Source organism: Halichoerus grypus, chromosome 8 (genome assembly GCF_964656455.1).
Source record: "Halichoerus grypus chromosome 8, mHalGry1.hap1.1, whole genome shotgun sequence".
NCBI classification, from domain to species: domain Eukaryota; kingdom Metazoa; phylum Chordata; class Mammalia; order Carnivora; family Phocidae; genus Halichoerus; species Halichoerus grypus.
The window spans coordinates 49004924-49027131 of record NC_135719.1 but is presented as its reverse complement, the minus strand read 5'-3'; the positions used below and the strand labels follow the sequence as shown (position 1 = coordinate 49027131).

The window sequence follows — 22208 nt, the reverse complement described above, 5'->3', positions numbered from 1 at the left end:
TGTCAGCAAACTGCTACCTTGAACAGGGAAGGGAAGAGAGGATAAGATTTTTAGCAACAAGGCCCACATGGCAGCCTCTCGCTGAGGCTGAAAGCAGTCACAAAGACAACTTGGTAATTAGGAAAATATCTTTATTATTTTTGAAATGTTGCCATTTTCAATGTAAAAACCATGATAGTGGCTTTTTCGCACCTTCACAGATTATAGAAAACTGACTTTCCACCTTCTTCACAGAAATCTACCCCCCAAAACAGACAGGGCTCCATGATAGCTGAAACAGGGCAGGAAGGAAGGGCAGAGAATCAGCGAGGACAACTGCAGCTCCCCTGGGCAGCCAGAGGCCTTCTCTGCACTTTCAAAGCCCAACTTGAGTCCCAAAGACCTGTGACCCCTGCAAGGGAGGCTCAGTCCATGCACATTTGTGGCCCACAGAAGGCCTGCGGCGTGGCACCTGTGGCTCGGAGGCCCCAGTCAAGGCAGCTTCGTGAGAACGAGAACAGGATGCAGGCCTGCGGCGCAAATCCTTTTCTCGAAAACATGGCCAGGAAAGAGACTACAGGCACTGGCCAAAGAGTGCTCTAGGTTTAGAAATCTCCCCTTTTACTCAGCTCCCGGACATGAATTTGTCAAATAGCTATTAAAAAAAACAAAAACAAAAACAAAAAAACCCAAAAAAATCCCAGAAAACAAACATGTGTTTCCATTTCAGCTGTAATCAGCAGTTGGTAATTTTTAGAAAAAGATGACATGAGTTGCTCATTGTCAAGTCTGTCTTTTTTATCAGGCCTCTGGCTCCTTCCTTTCTCATCCATGGTTGGGGCAGTGGGGCGACTGCCGTAGCAGAAGGCTGTTTGTGGATTTGGGAAAACTGAGAATGTTTTGCACTCACGTACAAAGGCTGATGGAATTCAGAAACGATCCCACCAATTTTTATGAGAAACAGGACTGTTCCTCTTGCATGTCTCAAGTAAAAACAAGGCAACCGCCTAGTGATTTATAGTCCCCACTACACGTATTCCACCTTCCAGAAGGCATTAGAGAAAGGGCCAACGTCTGCCAGGAGCGATTGTAAACATACCACCGACAGCTTGGACACTTTGTTTTTAAATGCAGAAGAACTTTTTCCTTTGGCCCTGGCAGAAAAGCCAACTCCCTAGGATTGTTTAGGAAGGAGCAGACAGGAGGACTCCCCTGAAACCTCAGCGTGAGGGGACTCGTGGTCCCCACTGACCGGAGTGTGGCCGGGAGCATCATTAAAGGCAATCAATATGTTTATGGCATATGAAAATTGTCCTGTGGTCCCCCGCTGGCCCCCAGACCCCACCCGGTTGGACGGGGGGTACGGGGGGTACGAACAGGTTGTATCGTAAGGCACGTGGTCGAGGAGGCCCCCACACCAGGCCCAGAGGGATTATCTCTTTGCACGATTCCAAACGTGCTGGAAAGCTGAGGAATTGATGGCACTCACAATAAGCAGCAACAGCAGATACAGGGACAGCACGACCGTAAACCAATGGCTGGAAAACCAGGACAGCTGGCTGGAAGGCCTGCTTAAGGGGGGGAGAAAAAGGGATGTTGGCAAGAAGAGAAAACCATTTTTTTTCTAAGTGTATGCAACAACTTCTGGCTCAAAGAAGATGAAATGATGAATTTCATCCTCTGGGTGAGCCATGAAATGAAGCTTCGTGTGTGCTCCTTTGCTCAAAAAATCTGGGGCTATTTGCCCTGGAACCGACACATCTTTCACCAGAACATTTTCTAAATGTACAAAGACAGCTATGCAATGAGCTCATCCTGATCTTCTCTCCTATGGCTCCTCTTGCACCTTTTATGACCTGTCTTTCCTTCGGCGAGACTTTGGTATCTAGAAGAATTACCTTGCTCGGGGTGTCTGCCCAGATGGCAGCAGGTGGCAGGTTATTTAGCACAAGTCTTTCACTGTGAGACACGTACAGATATCATTCTGAGCTGGGGAAATCCTCTTTGGCCCACTGGGTGATGATCTAAAGCGTCCAAGTGTGCACTCAAGAGACACTCCAGGGAGAAGTGGGAAAGGAATAGAAATTGCAAGTAGAAAAAGCCAGAGGGTTTCAAACCAAAGGATAATGTTCCTCAGACTCAGGAACCCTATACAAATTTCCCCACAGTTGGGCCGGGCGAGGGGAGGATTTTACCAGTTTATGAAATCTTGAAGCGTGGAGACCACTGGAGTGGGGTGTATTAAAAGTGACCCCCTCTCCTATCTGACCTGCTCCTCTGCTGCTCGTCCCCATCAGAAGCTCTGCCACAGACCCAACCATGCGACAGGATCTCAAAGTGACCCTTGACCCTGGAGAACCCCGCACATCCACCCACTACCACACTGCGGAGCTGGGCTGAGGCATCCGCCATGGCTCTGAGGGGCTGAACGGTCTCATCTGCTGCTGAGTTACAAGTCTCTATCTTCCTCGCTAGGAACATACAGTCCCTCTTAGGGCCAGGACCACATCTCCTCAGACCCTTCTTCTTCACCCCTCGCCATGTGTAGTGGAGTGTTTTATACACTTCACACACAGCTCAAGTCTGAGGCTGGGGGCAAGGGAAGCTGATAACAGAGAACCCAATACTCGGAATGCAGCTTTGAGGTGCTGTCCTGGGCCTCTGGCGGGGACCGCCCTCCTTACCTGCTGGGCTGCTTCTGCGAGTACACCAGCAGGTACTTCACGCGCAGGAGCTGGTTATTGGTGACCACAAAGTACTTCGGGGGGATGTCTCCCCCTTCACTGTGTTTGATTCTCGCTCTCCTGCGATCTATCTCCTTGGAATCTGAATAAGGAGAATTAAGTACAGCTTTACTGGGGGGACATTCAGTAATAAGAGGAGCAAATTATGAGTAGAAACAGGTCAAGCCTCCTGGTTGTGAGGGTGGACAAGCCCCAGCGGGCTGAGGAATGGCCTGTGTATAAGAAGCAGCGCTAAAAAAGTAGGCGAATCTGACAAACCAGAGAGGGAAACAAAACAAAACAAAAACACAGGAAAATAATAGGGGATACAAGGGGGGAAAAACTGAGTTGGGAAAGCAGAGGGAAGAAGCAGATGGATGGCCGTAACAACAACAAAAAAAATGATCTGGGCTTAGGTACAGGACTTAACCTAAAATGAGTCTCTTAACAGGCATTTTAAATTAACCATTCAGATTTTTGAGCTTCTTAGAACTCTTACGGTCCACCCTTTGTACCAAGACTTGTTTAAAAAACAAAACAAAAAACCCAAAACTTTTTTAAAATAACGTGATGAAGCTTTACAAAACCAACCAAACAAACAAAGCTATGTGACAGCAGACACTGCAAGGTTTTGTTCTGATGTTTAAGGTCAGAGTTTGCAAACTTCTTAAGAATTATAAACGCAAATATTCACACTGCCCAGTTTGGAAGGGTGGCGTCAGACCTGGGCCCGTTCCTCAGGATTCCAGTTGTTTTACATGAGAGGCCAGGAACAGACAGTTTTCTCAATTCTCCTTTTCTCAGTGGAAGCAACAAGTCAGTTCTGGAGACTAGAATAACAGTTCTGTGACTCTTCTGCTTCTGAGAGCAAAACAGTAGGGTGCACGAGGCAGAGACTCCAAGGAATGTATCAGAGTGGACTGAGGTGGCTAGCTAGTCATCTGCTCCCCGGAGAGCCCGGGATTTACTCCCCATGGCTTCGGTTGTCTCCCATGTCCTCTGGGCACCCACCCAGGCACACGCCAGAGTAGCCTGGAGGGACAGGGTCTGGATCCACGTCTTTAGCTTCAGTTTAGCAAATACCTACTGAATGTCAAGTATGTTCCAGGCTCTCTGCAGATACCAGGTGCTCAAGGATGACTGAAACCCAGTTTCTGCCTTCAAGGAGCCCAGATTCTGGCCTTGCATGCTCACTTTTGTCTATTGAAGCTCACCTCCTCCCCAGAGCTTTCCCTGAGCGCTTGGACCTACTCTGATTGAATGCACCTTCCTCTTAGCTGCTCCTGTGGACCTCATCAGCCCCCTCCCCTGGCATTCTCTGTCCACCACCTCATAGTAAGTTTATCTTTTCCACCATGTGTCCCTAAGGACACTGCTCACTCCTTGAAGGCAAGCTCCTGTCCCAGGTTGCTTTGGACCCAGCCCATCCCTTGGCAGATGGGCCAACAGCAAGAGCCTGTACATTTAAGAGGCCTGCAGCCCGGGTCCAGGCCAAGTGCTTACTCACCCTTCTTCTTCATTTGGCACTTGACATCTGGATGATCAATGACTTCACACACAGCCACGCAGCTGAGGATGGGGCCAAGGAGGCTGCGCTGCCATCCAAGGCCGTGGGGGCTATAAATGAGGGCCAGGCTCAAGTCACTGGTGAGGTAGGTCCCTTCCCCAAACAAGGATGTCTGGAATGGCAGAGGTTAAGAAAGAAACAGGGCTGAGTGAATGTAATTGGCACAGCAAGAAGACGTAGGTCTTTCTTCAACAGAACTGTAAACACAAAATTCTCAAGCCTCTTTTTCCCCCTGGAAAAGGCATATAATGTCAACTCCTTCTAAGACATCATCACAGAGTTATAATTAAACACATTCCTATCTGACAACAGTTTAACTGATTGTGGATGTGCCCGCCTAGCCTGGCAAGTTAGTGATCAAGGTTGAGTGAGAAATACATAGGTGTAAGAGTCCCAACAGATCTGAGTTTGAATCCTGACTGCACCTCCCACAAGCTGGCAAGTTATAGAAACTCTCTGGGTCTCAGTTTCTACATCTACAAAACAGTGATGAGAGTACCTCCTTCACAACATCATCGGTGAGGATTCAATGAGATAATGTACATAAAGCCTTGAGCTGGACACCAGGCACAGGAGAGGAGTGGCAAGAATGTCAGAATATATTTGTAATTCCTGTTACACGAATGCATTTAGCATGGTTATACGGATGGCCCTGCAGAAGCAAAGTCATGCACTTATGCACAGGGAGGGGAATCACACTCGAGGGTGGAAGGGACCTAAGTCGTCATGTGGAAAAGAAATGAATCTCAGACCAGAAAGTGTAACCAAATAAGGCAGGCCTGTATTAGGGGCAGGGTAGGTATTATGCTTTGTGTGGGTGTCAACCAAGAAAATGTCCAAAATCTAGGAGGCAGGTCCCTAGTGGTAGGGTCTAACTGATGTCCTCCGTGAGGAAGCATGTCAGGGGAGAGAGAATGAGCCCAGGTGATAGAACTGCAGGCACAGCAAACACATCTTCTGCCCATGGGAGACCATGGCAAAGGGCCAATAATCAACCATGATGGCCAACATAAAAATATCAATTGTGGCACTCAGTCAGACTGACTCAGAATCCTTCTCATTTCAGGTAGCGGCTACCAATGGATGGAATTTGAAATTCAAGTTGAAATTCAATTGCTATCTTTGGGGTTGCAGTATCTGTTGAGTGAACTCAAACTACTCACTGAACACCCTAAGCTTGGGAACTGAGAGATGTACTATTCAGTGGCACCAGGCTTCCACAATTCTAAGCTGGTTCGGTGAAGCTTAGGGAGAATGAAACAAGCCTTTACTTTACCTTTGGGAAGCCCCTTGCCAAGTTAGGCAGTGTCCCCATGTCTCAGAAGCTGACACAAACATTCTCCAAGGACACTGGATGTCATCTGATCTGACTCACATCCATTCTAAGCTCTGGCTGCCATATATACACAGACTAGACCCCCTCGACTCAAGAACCTCGAGCAAGACTGCTGTGAGCAGAGGCACGAGAGAGTGGGAAAGGTGGGGTATCTGTACTATGAAAATAATCTCACAGCTTCATCTGGCAAGTAAGCTCCCTTGAGCAAGCCCCTCACTGAAAACCCAGACAGAAGTGGTCAACAGAGCATCAGCTTTACGAAAGGACTCTGACAAGATGCCTCTAAGCAGCAACTCCCTGGACAGTGACGTGAAGGTTTGCTGTACAAGCCTGTAATCTGCAGGTGGCTTCTCCAGGCAGGCTCTGCCATGAAGCAGAGGCCCCCTGGATTCCAGTAGCCTGGCCATAATAAGAAGCTAAGAGCCAGTATAAACAAGCCCATCATCCTATGCAAAACCCAACTGCACTAATCAGCTACAGCAGTGTTGGAAAAGTCTCTCCAGCCCTGGGGCTGCATCGGCCACAGCTGAGCCCATGGCTCACGGAACCAGCCCCTCCGACGAGACAGATGCTGGCATGACTGGGGGGAGGCCGCAGCCCTCTGACTACCCCAGAGTCCCTCTCCATCCGCCTATGAAAGCAGCCACTGCTTTCTTGGAGTCTAGTATGAGAAGAGCCCTTTGCATATATGAACTGTCTGAATCCTCTCAGCACACCAGAAGGTGGGTAATGACATCCTATTTTACAGATGGGGACACTGAGGCTCAGAGAGGTTAAGGAAATCTGCCCAGGACACAGAGCTGCTAAGGTGGTCTTCCCTGGCTCCTAGGAGGCTCTCCTCCCAGGCAAGTGCTTCTCAAACTTCAGCGTGCATACGAGTCACCTGGTGAGCCTGTTAACGTGACCCCTGATCAGGTGGTCTGGGTGTGCCTGAGATTCCACCTGCCGACAAGCTCTCAGGTGAGGTGGATGCTGCTGGGCCAGGGACCATGCTGAGTCACGAGGATTGGCTACACACTGGGATCACCTGGCTTTTAAAGCATACTGGTATCTGGGCCCCACACCCGAGATCCTGATTTAATTGGTTTGGGATGCAGCCAAGCATTGGGATTTTTAAAAGCTCCCCAAGTGATTCCAAATGGGCAGAGGCTGGGAACCCTCTTTAAATCAATACTTCTCAAACTGTAATCAGTATAGGAATCACCCGGAGATCTTGTTAAAATGCAGGTTCTAATTCAGAAGGTCTAGGGTGGGCTCCAGATTCTGCATTTTCACAGGCTCCCAGGTGCTGGTGCTGCTGCTGGTCTGCAGACCACACTCGGGAGTGGCAAGGCCTTAGTGAACCTCTCCCCCCAGCCCCCACCAGCAAATGCCCCAGGGTTCTGACCCCCTGTCAGCAGGCTTAGGCCCCACCTTGTTCAGGTGGCAATGAAGCCCATTGTGGATGATGGAATGGAAGTTCTCGAGGCGGCTCCCGTGGAAGGCGTAGATTAGGTCCCGTTCTCCTTTGGTCTCATAAAATTTGGCGTTCGCTGGGTTGGAGTATTCAATTTCAAACAGGAAGTCCGGCACGGGGACAGGCGTGTGAGGGGCACCAGTCAGCTTTTGGATCTTTTCGAACTTGAAAACACGTAGGAAGTCGCAATTTTATTTGGGAAGCTCGTAAGATGTGCTGCCAAAATGGCCTCCTAAAGCTCTGGGCTTAGGGCTCCTATGGGCTCCACTCATGAGAATAACTAGTTTCATGAGAATACAGACAACAATTTATAAATAAGCTCAGAGCTTACAGCTCAAGACTGCTTCCCTCTAATACTGTTTTTCCCTACACCAGGCTGCGAAGCATGAACTGCTCCTTCTAACTAAAGACTACCTCTAATTTTCATAACACCATCACATCCATTTCCTGCATTCCATCTTTACAATAATCTCAGGAGGTAGAAAGGTGTGATCGAGTGCAAAATGGCCCAAAACTTTTGCTCCCATCCTTGTCCATTTGCCCCTCTGTAAATGATTCTGCAGGCAGAATTCCAGAACTCCATCAAGAGGTGGCATCTACTTCTCTGCCCCTTGAATCTGGGCTTGGCCATGTGACTTGCTCTGACCCTATATATATAGCACGCAGAAACTTGAAAAGGGCCTCCTGCTGCGAACCCTTCACTACCATGGGAACAAGCCCTGCTAGCCTTCAGTAGGATGAGGGCCTCACAGCGGAGGCCCCCACCACAGCAGCCATCCCAGCTGAAGACCCAGACATGTGAGGTTACCCTAGATCATCCAGCCCCGTCCAGAACAACAACCCAACTAACCCACTGAATCATGAGAAACAATCAATGTTGTTTTAAGCCCTAGGTTTGGGGGATGGTTTGTTATGCAACAAAACCTAATTGATAGGGAAGAGTAAGCTCTTCCTGAAGGGCACTAATCCTTCTCAGGGCAGAGACCACATCATTTGGGTGATTTCTCAACAGTAAGTCAAAGACCAAAGCCAGTCTGTTTTCTCTGGGTTGTGATTAAATGAGAAAAATAAGGACAACATAACAGATATGTTTATATTGCTGTCAGGTTGCCATGATCCTTTCTTTGTCTTTTTGGGGCCATCCTCCTTTTTTTGTGGCCATCCTCTGTTTTCTGTATTTAAATATCCTTTTATAAAGTGATGATACATGGCAACCTAATGTCCTTACTTGGGCACAATAAAAAGCTGATAATCCTCACTCCATATGGTGCCAACACTCCACATTTGAACGAAATTTAACTGACCCATAATAAAAGTCAAGGAGTCACTGCCTATCTACTTTACCTACAGTACCCAACATCTAGTAGATGCTTGACACCCACATGAGGAATGAATCAATCTCAATTTAGCAGATGACAGAAGTGAAACCCAGAGATCATCTGAGTTAGCAACCCAGCCTGGACGTGAATATGGATCTCCTGACTCCCACTCCAGGGCTCTCTGTGTTACTGACCCTTTACCAACACAGGTGGACGCCCCTAGACACCAGAATCCGAAACACCCAGTTCTATGCCACTTGAGGAGGACTTTTGTCTTTAGCAGGAGCTTGTAAGATTAAATGCTCTTAAATTGAAATTGATGAAGTAAAGAACAACACCTATAAACCCCTGCTGCTTCTCCGAGGAAGGAGCACCAGATCAGGGATCTGCCATCCCTGGGGGAGCTCCGAGGGAGATCCCGGCCAGGCAAGGGAAACCAGATTATGGAATGTCTGGTCTGTGCCAGAAACTATACTGGGGGGTGTCATACATTCTCCCATAGCTCCCCTTTGAGGTAACTTAATATTCTCAATGTACAAATGGGGAAAAGGAGACTCAATACTGGATGGAAGTGGGATTTGACCCCAGAGCCTGAAGTGTTCCATTAACCAGGTTCTACCACTCTGTTTCCTGACAACTGGATGAGGCCAGTGTTTCTTAAGGTGTGGTCAAGGGCCCATCCTTGTTGGATTTACCTGGGGGGCTTGTGATACCCAACATTTCCTGAGCCCTTAGCATGTACCCTAAGGCATTCTTCCAGCTGGGAAGATTCATTCCATTCTCACAGCCAGTTCCCTGATGGAAGTATACCATTGCTATCCCCATTTTATAGATGAGGAGACTGAGATACTGAGATGCACCCGGTGGCCTGCTTCAGGTTCACCATAACGGGGAGAACACAGCTTTGCACTGCCGGCATCCAAGTTCCTGAGCCCACTCCTGACACAGAATCGGCATCTCTCAGGACAAGGTCCAGGAATCTGCATTTTCAGCAAGCTTCCCAGGCCATTCTGGTGCACAAAGAGGTCCCGGAGCCCTTCAGCCCTAGGGATCTGCTGTCCTATAGACCAAAGTCTCACCTCTGACTTCCCTGCACTGTGGATTGTCAGGACCTTTGAGGATAAAATCCAGCTCACCAGGTCCCTGGCCCGTATGTCTTTGTCTCCAGAGGACTGGAGAAGGTCTTTCAGGTTGGGTAACTTGCTGGCATCTGCAAGCTGAAGTGAGGAAAAACCTCCATTAGCAAGGATCCTGAACAGAATGATAACCTGGGGCCCTCTGGTGGTGAAACAGGCAAATTGCATGTCTTTCGTGTTTCAAGGAAGTTCTTAAGAAGGAAAGAACGGTACACCTCTGGGATCCCCCTTCCAAATACCAAACTCCAAAAGCTCTGAACCCTGAAACGTTGTTTCATAACCCATTTGGTACAAAACCTGACCTGAGCCGCTGTGAGGTTAGTTTAATCTTCACCTATCCCACTTCCTGTTACTGTTGATGTGATACATTTTGCGGCTGGAATATTAATGTCTGATTATGGGATACTGCCACCTCGCTGGAGATGTGACCAAATACATGGCATATCCAAGTGCGGGCAAAGGGTGAACAAAGCCTTTTCCCTGCAGCATGAGCTAACCCCCTGTCAACCTGTCTCCTGGAGACCAGATGAAAGGAATGTGGTGACTACATACATAAGCAGGCCACACTGCTTATGGTAAAAATGACCCAGAATGGTAAACTATACCTGGACTGGAAGAAACTATGAGTGGGGAATCCATGGCTTTGGGCTTCCCTGAGTGTGAGTGTGGTGACTTCTTGTGAGGACCCCAGCAGCTACGTCTGTGGTGTTACAAGGGAGCCCAGCCTCTGGGGCACGTGTGGCTTCACTGAGGCCAGGGCAGTTCCAGCACCTGCCCAGTCATCTCCTCACTCCTTAGCCGCCACTCTCGGGGGGCAAAGACGAGCTCCTGGACCTCTGGAGCGGCCTTGTTGCGAGCTGGGATGTACCTCGAGCCTTCCGGTGTAGGCTGGTGCCTCGGGTGAACCAAGTCAGACAGTTCGGTTGTGTGGGGGTGGCACATGATTACCTTTGTAAAATCGGGCAGCATCTGAATTTCAAAACACATCTGGTGCCAGGATTTCTGATAAGGGACAAAGGACCCCGATTTACGGATAGCTACAAGGTATCTATAGCTTTTGCTCAGAAATTACAACTCACTAGAAGGCAAGTCTCTCCGGCATGGCATTTAAAACATTGCAGCCGGGTGCTGTGTGAACAGAGCCTGGGTTGGACCGCCTCCAAGCTTTGCTCATTCAGTCCCTTGGGATGCCCCTTCCCCCACCTCTCCTAACCCAGGCACCGCTCTCTCCTCTAAACCCCTAAAGCTCTCAGTCCCAACACTCCATCCCAGTAGAGCCACGACTCCCGGAGGCCAAGGACTATCTTGGGTTTTTTTTTTTTTTTTTTTTTTTTTTATTTATTTATTTGAGACAGAGAGAATGAGAGAGAGAGAGAGCACATGAGATGGGGGAGGGTCAGAGGGAGAAGCAGGCTCCCTGCCGAGCAGGGAGCCCGATGCGGGACTCGATCCAGGGACTCCAGGATCATGACCTGAGCCGAAGGCAGTCGCTTAACCAACTGAGCCACCCAGGCGCCCGATCTTGGGTTTTTCTAACTCTCTTTCCTGGATGTAGAGGAAAGAGCAGACAGATGTGGGTTTGAATCCCTGCTCCTTAGCAAAGCGCTGGGCCTGGCTGCACCTCAGTCTGCTCTGACACAGAATCCCCACCGCGTCCATGTCTGGTCGCCGAGAAGATGAAAGATGGTCACAGATCTATCCATGCAAATTTCTTTTCTTTTCCATTTCTCTAGAAAGTTGGCTGTTGCTGACCTTGGGGGTTTTATTTCCTAATTTGGTAGCTGAAAATCAGAAACATTTCGGGACTACTTTATTCCTATCTCTGTTTCTAAAGATTTGATCACTTGCCTTGGACTTCTTTTTTTTTAAGATTTTATTTATTTATTTGACAGAGAGATAGAGAGAGCACAAGTAGGCAGAGCGGCAGGCAGAGGGAGAGGGAGAAGCAGGCTGCCCGCTGAGCGGGGAGCCCGACACGGGACTGGATCCCAGGACCCTGGGATCACGACTCCAGCCGAAGGCAGAGGCTTAACTGACTGAGCCACCCAGGCGTCCACTAGTCTTGGACTTCTAACAGAACTCTCTCTACCTGCCTTGTGGAGCATCAGTGAGGATCCAGTTAAAAACCATGGATGGGGCGCCTGGGTGGATCAGTCGGTTCAGCGTCCAACTCTTGATTTCGGCTCAGGTCGTGATCTCAGGGTCCTAGGATCCAGCTCCACGTTCAGTGGGGAGTCTGCTTGGGGATTCTCTCCCTCTCCCTCTCCCCACACTCACGCGCTCTCTAAAATAAACCTTTAAAAATACATACATACATACATACCATGGATGTGTAGATGTGTAAATGCTCGAGTGCTGTTGCAACACGGTGGGGGAGGCAGCAAGGTAAAGAATGATGACTGAAGCCTAGTCGTCATCATAACAGAGAGGGATACTAACTACGGAGGGGACCAGGCGGGACTTCTGCTGGATAGGGGCTGGGGGAATAGAGGTCGGCAGGAGAGCCTCACAGAGGAGGTGACCTGGGCTTGCTATGTAAAGGTGCAGAAGCCGGAAGGTGCAGCGTGTAGTCAGGGAAGGGGACGGCAATGTGGTGGAGTGTGCAGGCTCTTTTCCTAGGCAGCCTGGGTGTAAACCTGGGCTCTTAAGTCCCTACTAGCTGTGGGACTTGGGTGAGTTGTTGACCTCTCCTGGGAGTTGTCTGACCTTGAATCCTGTGTCTCAGTCTCCTCAAATACATAATTTGGATAATATTAGTAGCCACTTCATGACATCCCTGAGGAGGTTAATCAGGTTAAACAAACGCGGTGCTTAGAGCAATAGGAGGATATTAAGTACTCTAGTATTAGTGGGACTGCCAGGATGGTTGTCATCATTAACTGCAGGAGGGTCCATGTGGCTGGAGTGTGGGGGAGGGGTCCCCAGGAGGAAGAGGACTGAGAAGGTAACATCAGTCTGTGAACGGCCTTGACCCACCTTGGGGACTCTTGGCTCTGTTGTGTAGACTCTAGAGAGCCACTGAGGGTACCCTCTGGTGGCCATCCCAGTGCCCGCTGCCCTCACAGTCCAGAGAACATCCCCCCAGCAGCCTGTGGCCTCTGTCCTCCTTTTCTACTCCTGGTCCACGCTTGTTATCCCAGAGCCAGAGCTGAGTCTTCTCGCCCACGATGACTGTCCCCATCACTCCTATTCTCCAATCCCAACTGTGAGCCACAGCCCTTGCCAATAGTTCAGACCTGGGCACAGGGAGCCCGCAAAAGGCCAGTCAGCTAAGTCAGGCCCCTTTTAGGGGTTCAGTCTGGGAAAGCGGGAGAGATCCCTCCTGGCTCCGGGCTGGACTTAGGCCCCTTTGAGCCCCCACTGGAGCCAGCCCTCTTCCAGAGCTCAGGCCCTCCCACTGCTGCCTGCCCAGACAGGGCCCTATGTGTCCTGTCAGGCTGCCCGCTCTGTCCCCACTCTTTAACCCCTCAACTGACCTCCCTTATCTCTCATTTCACTTTTTTTTTTTTTAAGATTTTATTTATTTATTTGAGAGAGAGCACACGCATGAGCAGTGGGGAGGGGCAGAGGCAGAGGGAGAAGCAGATTCCCTGCCGAGCAGGGAGCCCTACGCAGGGCTCGATCCCAGGACTCTGGGATCATGACCTGAGCCAAAGGCAGATGCTTAACTAACTGAGCCACCCAGGCGCCCTCATTTCACTTTCAAGCTACTCTGAAAAATAAATCTGCTCCAACAAGTTAACAGGATTCTTCCTCTTGAGTAAAACCTGTCTGCAGTTGAGCAGGGCCTTTTGGGAACCAGGCATACGGGCAGGGCTGCCAGATAAACAACAGTCTGCCCAGTTAAATTTGAATTTCAGATAAACAACAAAATCCATTTTTTTTAGTATAACCCATACAATATTTGGGGCATACCTGCACTTTCAAAATTATCTGTTGCTTATCTGAAATTCATATTTAACTAGGTGGCTTATACTTAGTTTGCTAAAGCTAACAATGCTTCCTTTAACAAGGCCCTTGGACATGTGGTCGGGCCCGGCCTCTCTGCCTAACAGCCCCTCTTACCACAAACTCCCCACTTGCGGCCCCCATGCTATTCCTCAACTGCCCTGTGTCTTTCCTTTATGCTTCTGCAGCTGCCCAGCGTGACATTACACGGGATCTTCAAGGCCAGCCTAAGGTCACAGGCCCTGTCCCTGACCACCCATGATCTCTGTGCTCCCCCAGCTCTGTGCAGAACCCCATGTTGGTACTTGGCTCTCTGGGGCCACCTCAAATCTGGTTGGGACAAGCACTACCTGAGGGCCAAACACATCTCATGTATCCTGGAGACCCAGCAACTGGCCTAGAACCTGACACGAGGTTGAGAACAGAACAGTAACAGCTACTATTTATTGAGGCCTTATCATATACCAGGTGCTGGGCCAAATGCTGTGCATGCGTCATCTCATTTTATCCTCCACACAGCCTGTGTTAAAGGGGGAGGGCCCAGGTCTGCAGAAGTACAGCACCTGGCCCAGGGTCGCACTGCTATTCAGTGGCAAGGCAGAGACGTGAAGCCAAGCGGCCTGACTCCAGAGTCTGTACTCTACGATCCTCTCCTACCAAATCAATGGAGAAATGTATTTATTTTATTTTTTTTTTATTTTTTTAAAGATTTTATTTATTTGACAGAGAGAGACCACTAGAGAGGGAACACCAAGCGGGGGAGTGGGAGAGGGAGAAGCAGGCTCCTGGCTGAGCAGGGAGCCTGATGCGGGGCTCAATCCCAGGACCCTGGGATCATGACCTGAGCCGAAGGTGGATGCTTAACGACTGAGCCACCCAGGCGCCCCTATTTGTTTATTTTAAAGGTTTTAAGTAATCTCTACACCGAATGTGGGGCTCGAACTCACAACCCCAAGATTAAGAGTTGCATGCTCCACGGACTGAGCCAGCTAGGCGCCCTTCAATGGAGAAATTTATAATGGACTAAACATTTTAGCACAAAGGAGCAATTCTGACAGAACTTTAAGAGGCTGCTTGGGAAACTTACCAGGTATGTTTCTGGAGATTCCCCTCCTCCTCCCTGCCAAATAATACAACTAAGACAATTACTGGCTGAGCCTAAGCCCTGTCAAAGGTCCAGAGAAAGACGTATGTCACTTGTAGTACGGAGCGGGATCAGGAGGCAGAAAACTCTCCATGTAGACAAGAGTTAGAAAACCGCAGTTCAAGAAAGTGAAAGGCATTTACCAAAAACTTGACTGAGGAGAACAAAAGTTCAGGAGGAAGGAAGGCATTTCTGGGGGTTTGGGGAGAAGGTGGAGGGAAGGGTTTATGGAGTGGGTAGGACGGCAGTGGTGGGGAGGGTTCTGAGAGGCAGAGCAGACGACACTCCCAGTGGGACAGGCAAAAGGTGGTCCCAAGCTCAAATGCCCTCAGAGCCAGAGAGTCATGAAAATGAGCGTGGGAAGCATCTAGGAGAGAGTGGTGAGGACTGCGTTGAACTAGACATCCCTGGCCCAACATAAGGGCCCAGCCACCAATCCCCGGCTCCAGCTGGTTTCTGCCCAAGGGTGTCAGGTTCTAGCCGGGCTATGGAGGCTCAGATGTTTTTCTTTTCAAAAGAAATTAGCAAGCTGCTACCCCCCCTTTTTTTTTTTAATTTCCCAGTTTCTAGAAGGCAAGGGGGCACAAATAAAGCCCACCATCCCACAGACCCCACTTCCACAGCCTCTGCTCTGAGAAATAAAGAAGTATTCAGTCGGAGAAGGGGTCAGGGAGCCTAGGCAGGGCATGACCAAGGGGCAGGGCTGGTCTCTCAGGAAAGAGGTAATTTGGGTGACTGAGAGGACAAGGGTAAGGAACCAGGAGGGGATGGACAGAGGAAAGAGAAGACCAATGACCGAGCAACTCATGTCCTTGCTTTGAGTCAGGAAATGACAGGACAGCCCAGTGGACGCTCTGCAAACACCCAGATCACAATCTCCTGATGAGGAGGCCCAGGAATCTGTGTTTACAGACGTTCCCACAGGTGATTCTTATCACCAGGAAAAGGTGGGGAGACTCAGGTTTAGATATTAATTAATGTTGTTCTAAAAGGGCAGGCTGATGGGGCAGCCATTGAGCGTCTGCCTTCGGCTCAGGTTATGATCCCAGGGTCCTGGGATGGAGCCCCTGCATCGGGCTCCCTGCTCAGCGGGAAGCCTGCTTCTCCCTCTCCCTCTGCCCCTGCTTGTGTTCCCTCTCTCGCTGTGACTCTCTCTGTCATATAATAAATAAAATCTTAAAAAATAAAATAAAAGGGCAGGCCGCAGGAAAGAAAGAACACCTGGAAAAAAAAAAAAAAATCCTTGCCTAGGAAGATGCCAGAGGTCGTAATTACTAGTTGTGGAGGGAGGTGCTAGAAGGGAATGAACCAAGGTCAGGGACCAGCCTCAGGGACCAAACCAATAAAGTGACACCTGGAACAGCGGAGTGCGTGTGGGATTGGGGGCAGATATACCTTGCTTTGTACAAACCTAAGGTCTGAACATCCAGATTCATTAAAACAGACTGGGGGTCAGAGTCTATAAGAGAACTCTTCACAAAAGCAGTCACTGTGGGGTCCCTTTAAAGGAATGGTTCTCTGGCTACATGCCACCATTATCTGGGAGCTGGAGGGTGGTCTAACGCCAGCACATAGACTGACTAGCTGATGGCGACAGAGATGCTAAGAGAACCCATATCACGGAGTTGTTAAGAAGATTAAATGAGTTCCATGTAGAAACAGTTCAGAAGAGTGCCAGGCAGGTAGTAAGTACTCTTAGTATTATATAAGCATTAGGTACTGTATTATTATTAATCAAACACCACCTCTCTCCTGCTCACCAATTGAATAAGGAAAAGCCTACATTTCTGGGATGGCTGGGAAGGAAGGAGGCAGTCTGTACTGGAAGGATGATCCCACCCCTGGGTCTCCATATCATCATCCTACAGGCTGAGACATCTTTCCAGCCACATACCCACCAACAGTCATGCCACATACCTACGTCTGATCCAAATCTTTTTATATCTGTATAAGCCTTGCTTAGAAAGGTTGCTTACCCTTTGAGCCAGCAATTTCACCCTTTGGAATTTATCTCAAGAAAATAACTAGAGATATAAATAATGATTACTGTACAAGGTAGTTTATCATAGCAGTATTTATAAGAGTAAAATTTTTTAAACTGTAAAGGATCCCAGAAGAAGGACTCCTAACTGCTGGGGGTAGAGACAGAGAATAAGGTGGTAAGATGAGGTTCTAGTTATGTCCTAAAGGATTAAGGAGAGTTTGTCTGGACAAAGAGGGGGATGGTATGGAGAGGACAGGCATTCCCTGGGGTCAGGACAGAGAGAAGCTTATTTATGTTTTAACCCAGACACTGGGGAGTCAGCTTGGCTAGAGAGCACAAGCCACAGACCAGAACCAGAAGAGTCGATTAGTGCAGTACAGCCCCCCAAATGGTAGACGGGAATGGGGTAGGCTAGATACAGTGCTTCTCAGACTTTACAATGCACACATATGCCCAAGAATCTTATTAAAATGCAGGTATCGATTGGGTAGGTCTGGGGTGGGGCCCAACATTCTGCATTTCTAACTAGCTCCCAAGTGATGCTGATGCTGCTGGTCTTCAACCACACTTTGGGTGGCAAGGGGCTGGAATTAATACAAAGGAGTCATTCCCCCTGACCTCCTACTCCCAGAAAGGGTCTTCCGGCTAATGGTGAACCAGAGCATGATGTTTTCCAGGGGAAAAACAAAACAAAAAACTTAACAGCTGTGACACCAGTGACAAGATTCTGTGTAAAGCAACTCGGGAATATGAACTGTACCCAGGATAGCTCTGAGGTTCAGTGGTCAATGGTCAGGGCTACTGGACATCCCGAGAATCTTAGAGATTCTCTGACCTAATAAGAGCTTAGCCAACCCTCTTCCCAAGGAACAAGGTTAGAAACCCTCAGTCAGAGGCAATCAGCACATACCTAATTTGATTCCTCAAACATGTGATAAGCACGTCTCAGGCCAGACCCTGGGAATACAAAGAACTCTCAGTGCAAAATTGAAGAGCTGACTCAGAATGGAAATGTTCTCCAAACAAGGGGACTGAGAGATGATTTGGGGCTTTGTGGGCTGTGACAAAATAAGGCGAGAGCCATGCCTAAAGCCAAGAGCTTGGTTCAGTAGGGGATGTTCTCAGGAAAGCCACAGTCAATAAAGTAATTCAGCCAGAGCTGTAAGTTTTGGAAAGGGCAACACATGTGTTAATAGGGGTGTGTAATGATGGTGGAGAGAAAATGAATTAAAAATGGCTGAAAATGATACAGTGTTTCACATTATTTCCAAGTGCTTTTAGCTAACAATGAGAGACTTTTTAACAGCTCCATACCTTCCTTCTTCAGGTAACCACAAAATAATCCAGAAGGCCAAGTCCAGACCTGATTCCCCTTTCTCTGAAAGCTAACCTTTGAGGGGCACCTGGCTGGCTCAGTCAGTACAGCACAGGACTCTTGATCTCAGGGTCATGAGTTCAAGCCCCACGTTGGGGGTAGAGTTTACTTAATAATAATAAAAAGCTAAGCTTTGAGTCAGATACAGTCCAGATACCAAGTTCTCTGCATCTTTTCTCTAATTCATGTAACATGTGGCAAAAACCTAAAGTATATTTATTTAAGAATATGTGCATGCCCCCAGCAGACATTGTGCCAGGCCCTGCCTGGTGAGTGGCCTTCTCCAGGGAAACTGCTTGTTAAAACCATGCCTACACACAGCCAAGAAGCTGTTCAGCCTGGGCTAGCTTCCCTCACAATGGTGCCCAATAAGGAATATGGTGCCAGAACAGGATGGGAAGAACCTGTCCATGTTTCTCCAGTGGCCCCTGGGAGAAAGGGCGCCCTGGCTAGAACTGGCACAATGAGCCCCATGCCTGGACAGTCTGTCCCTAAAAGGAGTGGCTATTTGGGGTTACCTGAATCGCCAATGCTCTCCTAAGAGGTTATAGGTATGAGAGGAAGGAAGAAAGTGCCTTCAACTGAGAGCACTCATACCTATGGGGGGATGTGGAATAGGGGGGCACTTTTACTTTATCAGTACCATTTGTATTTTTTATCACAAAAATATATCCAACCATTGTTTGCATAATTAAAAATAAATTTGTAAAAAGCATAAACACATCAAAACAATTCCAAAGCTCCCTTTGCTTTTATCCCATATTCGTCAAACCTGATTCTGTTTGCCACCAAGACCTTCCAGCAGGAAAAGAACACATTGAGCATTCTAGTCCATTTGGATGCTTCTTGGTAAAAATTAATAAGGTGCATTGTGGGGCACCATCTCTGGTGAGTTTGGTCCCTCTGACCCTAATCTCTCCTCCTCTGTCTACCCCTCCTGAAACAGATCCCTCTCTCACTCTGCCACCCCAGGGGTCTTTCAGAAATGCATCCTGGGCGTGCCTGGGTGGCTCAGTCAGCTAAGCATCTGCCTTCAACTCAGGTCATGATCTCGGGGTCCTAGAATAGAGCCCTGCATCGGGCTCCCTGCTCAGCAGAGAGTCTGCTTCTCCCTCTCCCTCTGCCCACCCCCCACTTGTGCGCTTTCTCTCTCTCTAATAAATAGATAAAATATTTTAAAAAATGCATCCTGGATCTCACCAATGCCCTCCTCTGCCCAAGGGTAAAATCAACACATCTTGGCAAAACATGCCCAGCTCTGTGTGCTCTGGTCAACCTCATCTCTTCCTGTTCCCCTTGAGAGCCACACTAAAGCACAGACTTGTCCTTCTTGATGAGCTCCTGGCTTTCTGCCCATCCTGCTACTCCTCCTGGAATACCCCTTTCCTGCTCTCTGCTCCTCAAAAATCCTCCATGTCCCTAGGGACTCAGCATGGCATCAGCCAACGGCCCCTGACCCCAGTGCACTGCCAAGGACTGGGATTCTGGCTCTGGGCTTCCAGGTTGTACATACAGGCTTACCCCATAATACAGCTGAACACACTGTTAATCTCTCCTTGGGTCTTAATTCTGTACCCTTAGCACCTGGCCCACAGCAGCCACTCCATAATCTCCTGACAAAACTGAAGGATGTTTCATCCCCAAGGCTCTGATATCACAAACTCACAAAACTGAATATCTGAATTTTCAGAACAAACCATGGGGGAAGTCAGTTGGCTTATCTTTCTCCAACCCCCGCTCCCTGCAGCACCCTGAAATGCCTATGCCCTGTGGTCAAGGCCTGAGGTAACCTCAACACATCCCTGGCCTGGGCTGCAATGGCCCAGGTAAGGGTCAGGAGGCTGGGCCTTTGTCCCTAGACCTCTTAAGAATGAGAGCAAAGAGGGAATCCAACCCTGACCACCTCATCAGAGAAAATTCTAAACATCTGTTGATTCTAAACATCTCCCTTAATCTGTTAACATGATTCATAACATTCATTGATTTTTTTTAAATGTTTAACTAATTTTGATTCCTGGGATAAATCCACCCTGTTAATGGGGAATTATTCTTTTTATACATTGCTAGATTCAGGATCCTAATATTTTATGGAGGATTTCTACATTTATACTCATGAGTGACACTGGCCTATAATTCTCTTTTCTTGTGTTATCCTGATATATCAGATTTAGATCAAACTTATATTAGCCTCTTTTTCAATACTCTGAAAGAATTTTACACAAAGTAAAACTGGAAGCACGTATTCCCCTGGTGTGTTTGGTAGAATTCGCCAAGGAAACCAGGTAGGTCCGGAATTTTCTTTGAGGGAAAATCTTTTACTACTCATTCAATGCCTTTAATGATTACAGGGTATTTTGATTTTCTATTTCTTATAGAATCAATTTTGGTAAATTATATTTGTCTCGGTAATTCCAAATATTTGAATTACAAAGACAACTGATATCTGGAATGCTGACCCTGAGGTGAACTCTGTAAGAAATTAAGTGCCTTGTGAATCATGGGATAAGTAACAGCTGACATGCGGACTGTATGTTACAATTTATACAAGTACTGCCCATATATCATTTGAAGATCAAGGTCTGGGTGGCTTTGGTGATTTTTGGTGTCTGATTACTTGCAAAGGGATGAATAACTTCTTATTTAGCAGAAGCATCTGATTCAGATCAACCCCTACCCCCTACTGCTGACCATGCTAAGAAATTTTGTGGAGGCCTACGCACCTATTGAATTCTCACTTCACTCCTGGGAGTCACTTGTCACTAACATGAGGAAGCAGCCACCAAAAGCCTTGGGAGTGTCGATGTTAGGGTGCGGGTGGGTGTTGTGAGTTCATGGAAACCTTCCCTAAGGCCAGGCTGGGAATGTTAAGTCTGGGGGCTGGCGTGTCTACCACTACGGGTCCACAGGCCACGTGGCCTGGGACGCAGAGGACAGCGCAAGAAGGGGTGGAGGGAAGCACACTCACCAGGGCCTCAAAGTCCTTGCAGTCGTGGCGGGCATAGGACGCGGGGAAGGGCCGCAGCACCGAGTCGCGCTTGTAGCTGCGCAGCGCCGAGACGAAGAGGCTGCACCGGAGGTCGGCGGCCAGCACGTCGCGGCCCGCCGCCTCCCTGACGGCCGCCCAGCCTGCGGGCTGCATCCCGGGTGGCTGCGGCGCGTTGCCGGGGGAGACGCGCCCGGCAGGGGGTAGGGCCGAGCCTGCGGTCAGCGCGGAGCTGGGCCCAGGGACAATGGGCCAAAGGGACCCGGGTTCCCAGGCCCGGAGTGGAGCTAGGCAGAGGGACGAGAGGACAGGGGTGAGAACGTGCTGACGGGCGTCTTCGGCTGGGGGCCGGGCCCGGGCGCTCGCTGTCCGGGAAGACCGGCCGGTGGAGGAGAGGGGACCTGGCCTGGACCTCGGGTCAGCGTGGGAGGTTGGGCCTGGGGATAATGGGGCCCGGGGGGGGGGGTGTCCCAGGCCTCGGGGAGGGGCTATGACATGGGATGAGACGACAACGGCGGGAACGTGCTGACACGTGCCCTCTGCAGGAGCCTGGGGCGGGGTGGGGGGGCACCGCCAGGGGGAGGCCGGGTAAGAGCCCCCTCTCCGCGCCGGGCGAAGCTGCTGCGCCGCCCGTGCCTTCCTGTTCCGCCTACCGCCCCGCACCGCCGAAGCCCCGGCGCTCGCCCGGCTGCCCCTGGCGCCGCCTGCGTTCCTTGCCAGCCGGATGGACTCCCGCGCCCGGCTGCGCGCCCCGGCCTACCTCCCCTGGCGGCCGCGCTCCCCACGCCGCTCCGCGCTCCTCGCGGCCCAGCCGAGGGCCCGCCCCTTCCCGCGCCCGCCCTCTCCCTGGCGCCGGGTATGTCCGCCCTGCGGGACCCGAGGGGACAGGGACGCGAGGGGTGCGGCCCCGGTGGAGTCGCTCACGCCGCTGCGTGCCGTGGTCGCAGAAGCCAGTGCTGGGAACTGACCCAGGCGCCCTTTGACCCACCCTTGGATTTGCCTTTGTCCCAGCTCCGCCGGCAGAGCCTGCTTGTGTCGCCTGGGGAATTGCGATGACCTACCGCCTCCCTCCTGAACGTTTCCCTCCAAAACGGACCGCGCAGAAGGAGCCGTTGAACACCCAGGGAAACTGCATCTCAGCGTGCTGCACTGCTTGCCCAAGGTCCCACAGCCAGATGGGGTGAACCTGGAATTCACATCCGGATCTAAAAACCAAAAGACCTGTCCTCTGCTTCTCAGCCTTCAGAATTCACTGCAT

The 22208-nt window shown here is 49.7% G+C and overlaps 1 protein-coding gene across 9 annotated transcripts; it reads right to left on the bottom strand.

Annotated features, from left to right (window-relative positions):
* Window positions 1-114: 114 nt before the first annotated feature.
* Window positions 115-21914, bottom strand: PARP16 (poly(ADP-ribose) polymerase family member 16). Of its 9 annotated transcripts, none has more exons than XM_078079199.1 (8): window positions 21711-21914; window positions 20933-21237; window positions 10465-10518; window positions 9460-9597; window positions 7019-7225; window positions 4210-4381; window positions 2664-2805; window positions 115-1550 (listed from the first exon to the last, which is right to left on the bottom strand). In XM_078079199.1, the coding sequence occupies exons 2-8, from the start codon at window positions 21104-21106 to the stop codon at window positions 1412-1414; spliced, it is 1026 nt and encodes a 341-aa protein (XP_077935325.1). In that variant the 5' UTR covers window positions 21107-21237; window positions 21711-21914; the 3' UTR covers window positions 115-1411. The 9 variants fall into 9 exon arrangements, with proteins under 9 accessions (XP_077935325.1, XP_077935326.1, XP_035943093.1 ...); XM_078079200.1 differs by having other exon boundaries at window positions 21875-21890; XM_036087200.2 differs by lacking the exon at window positions 21711-21914 and having other exon boundaries at window positions 115-1547; window positions 20933-21701.
* Window positions 21915-22208: the final 294 nt, after the last annotated feature.

Excerpts from the sequence above, each read along its gene's own strand:
- PARP16 (XM_078079199.1), bottom strand. The coding sequence starts at position 21,106 with ATGCAGCCCGCAGGCTGGGCGGCCGTCAGGGAGGCGGCGGGCCGCGAC. Across the intron at positions 10,519-20,932 it reads GCAAGGACTTTGAGGCCCTG|AAATCCTGGCACCAGATGTG; the intron begins GTGAGTGTGCTT and ends GTCCCTTATCAG. Across the intron at positions 2,806-4,209 it reads GTGCCAAATGAAGAAGAAGG|ATTCCAAGGAGATAGATCGC; the intron begins GTGAGTAAGCAC and ends CTCCTTATTCAG.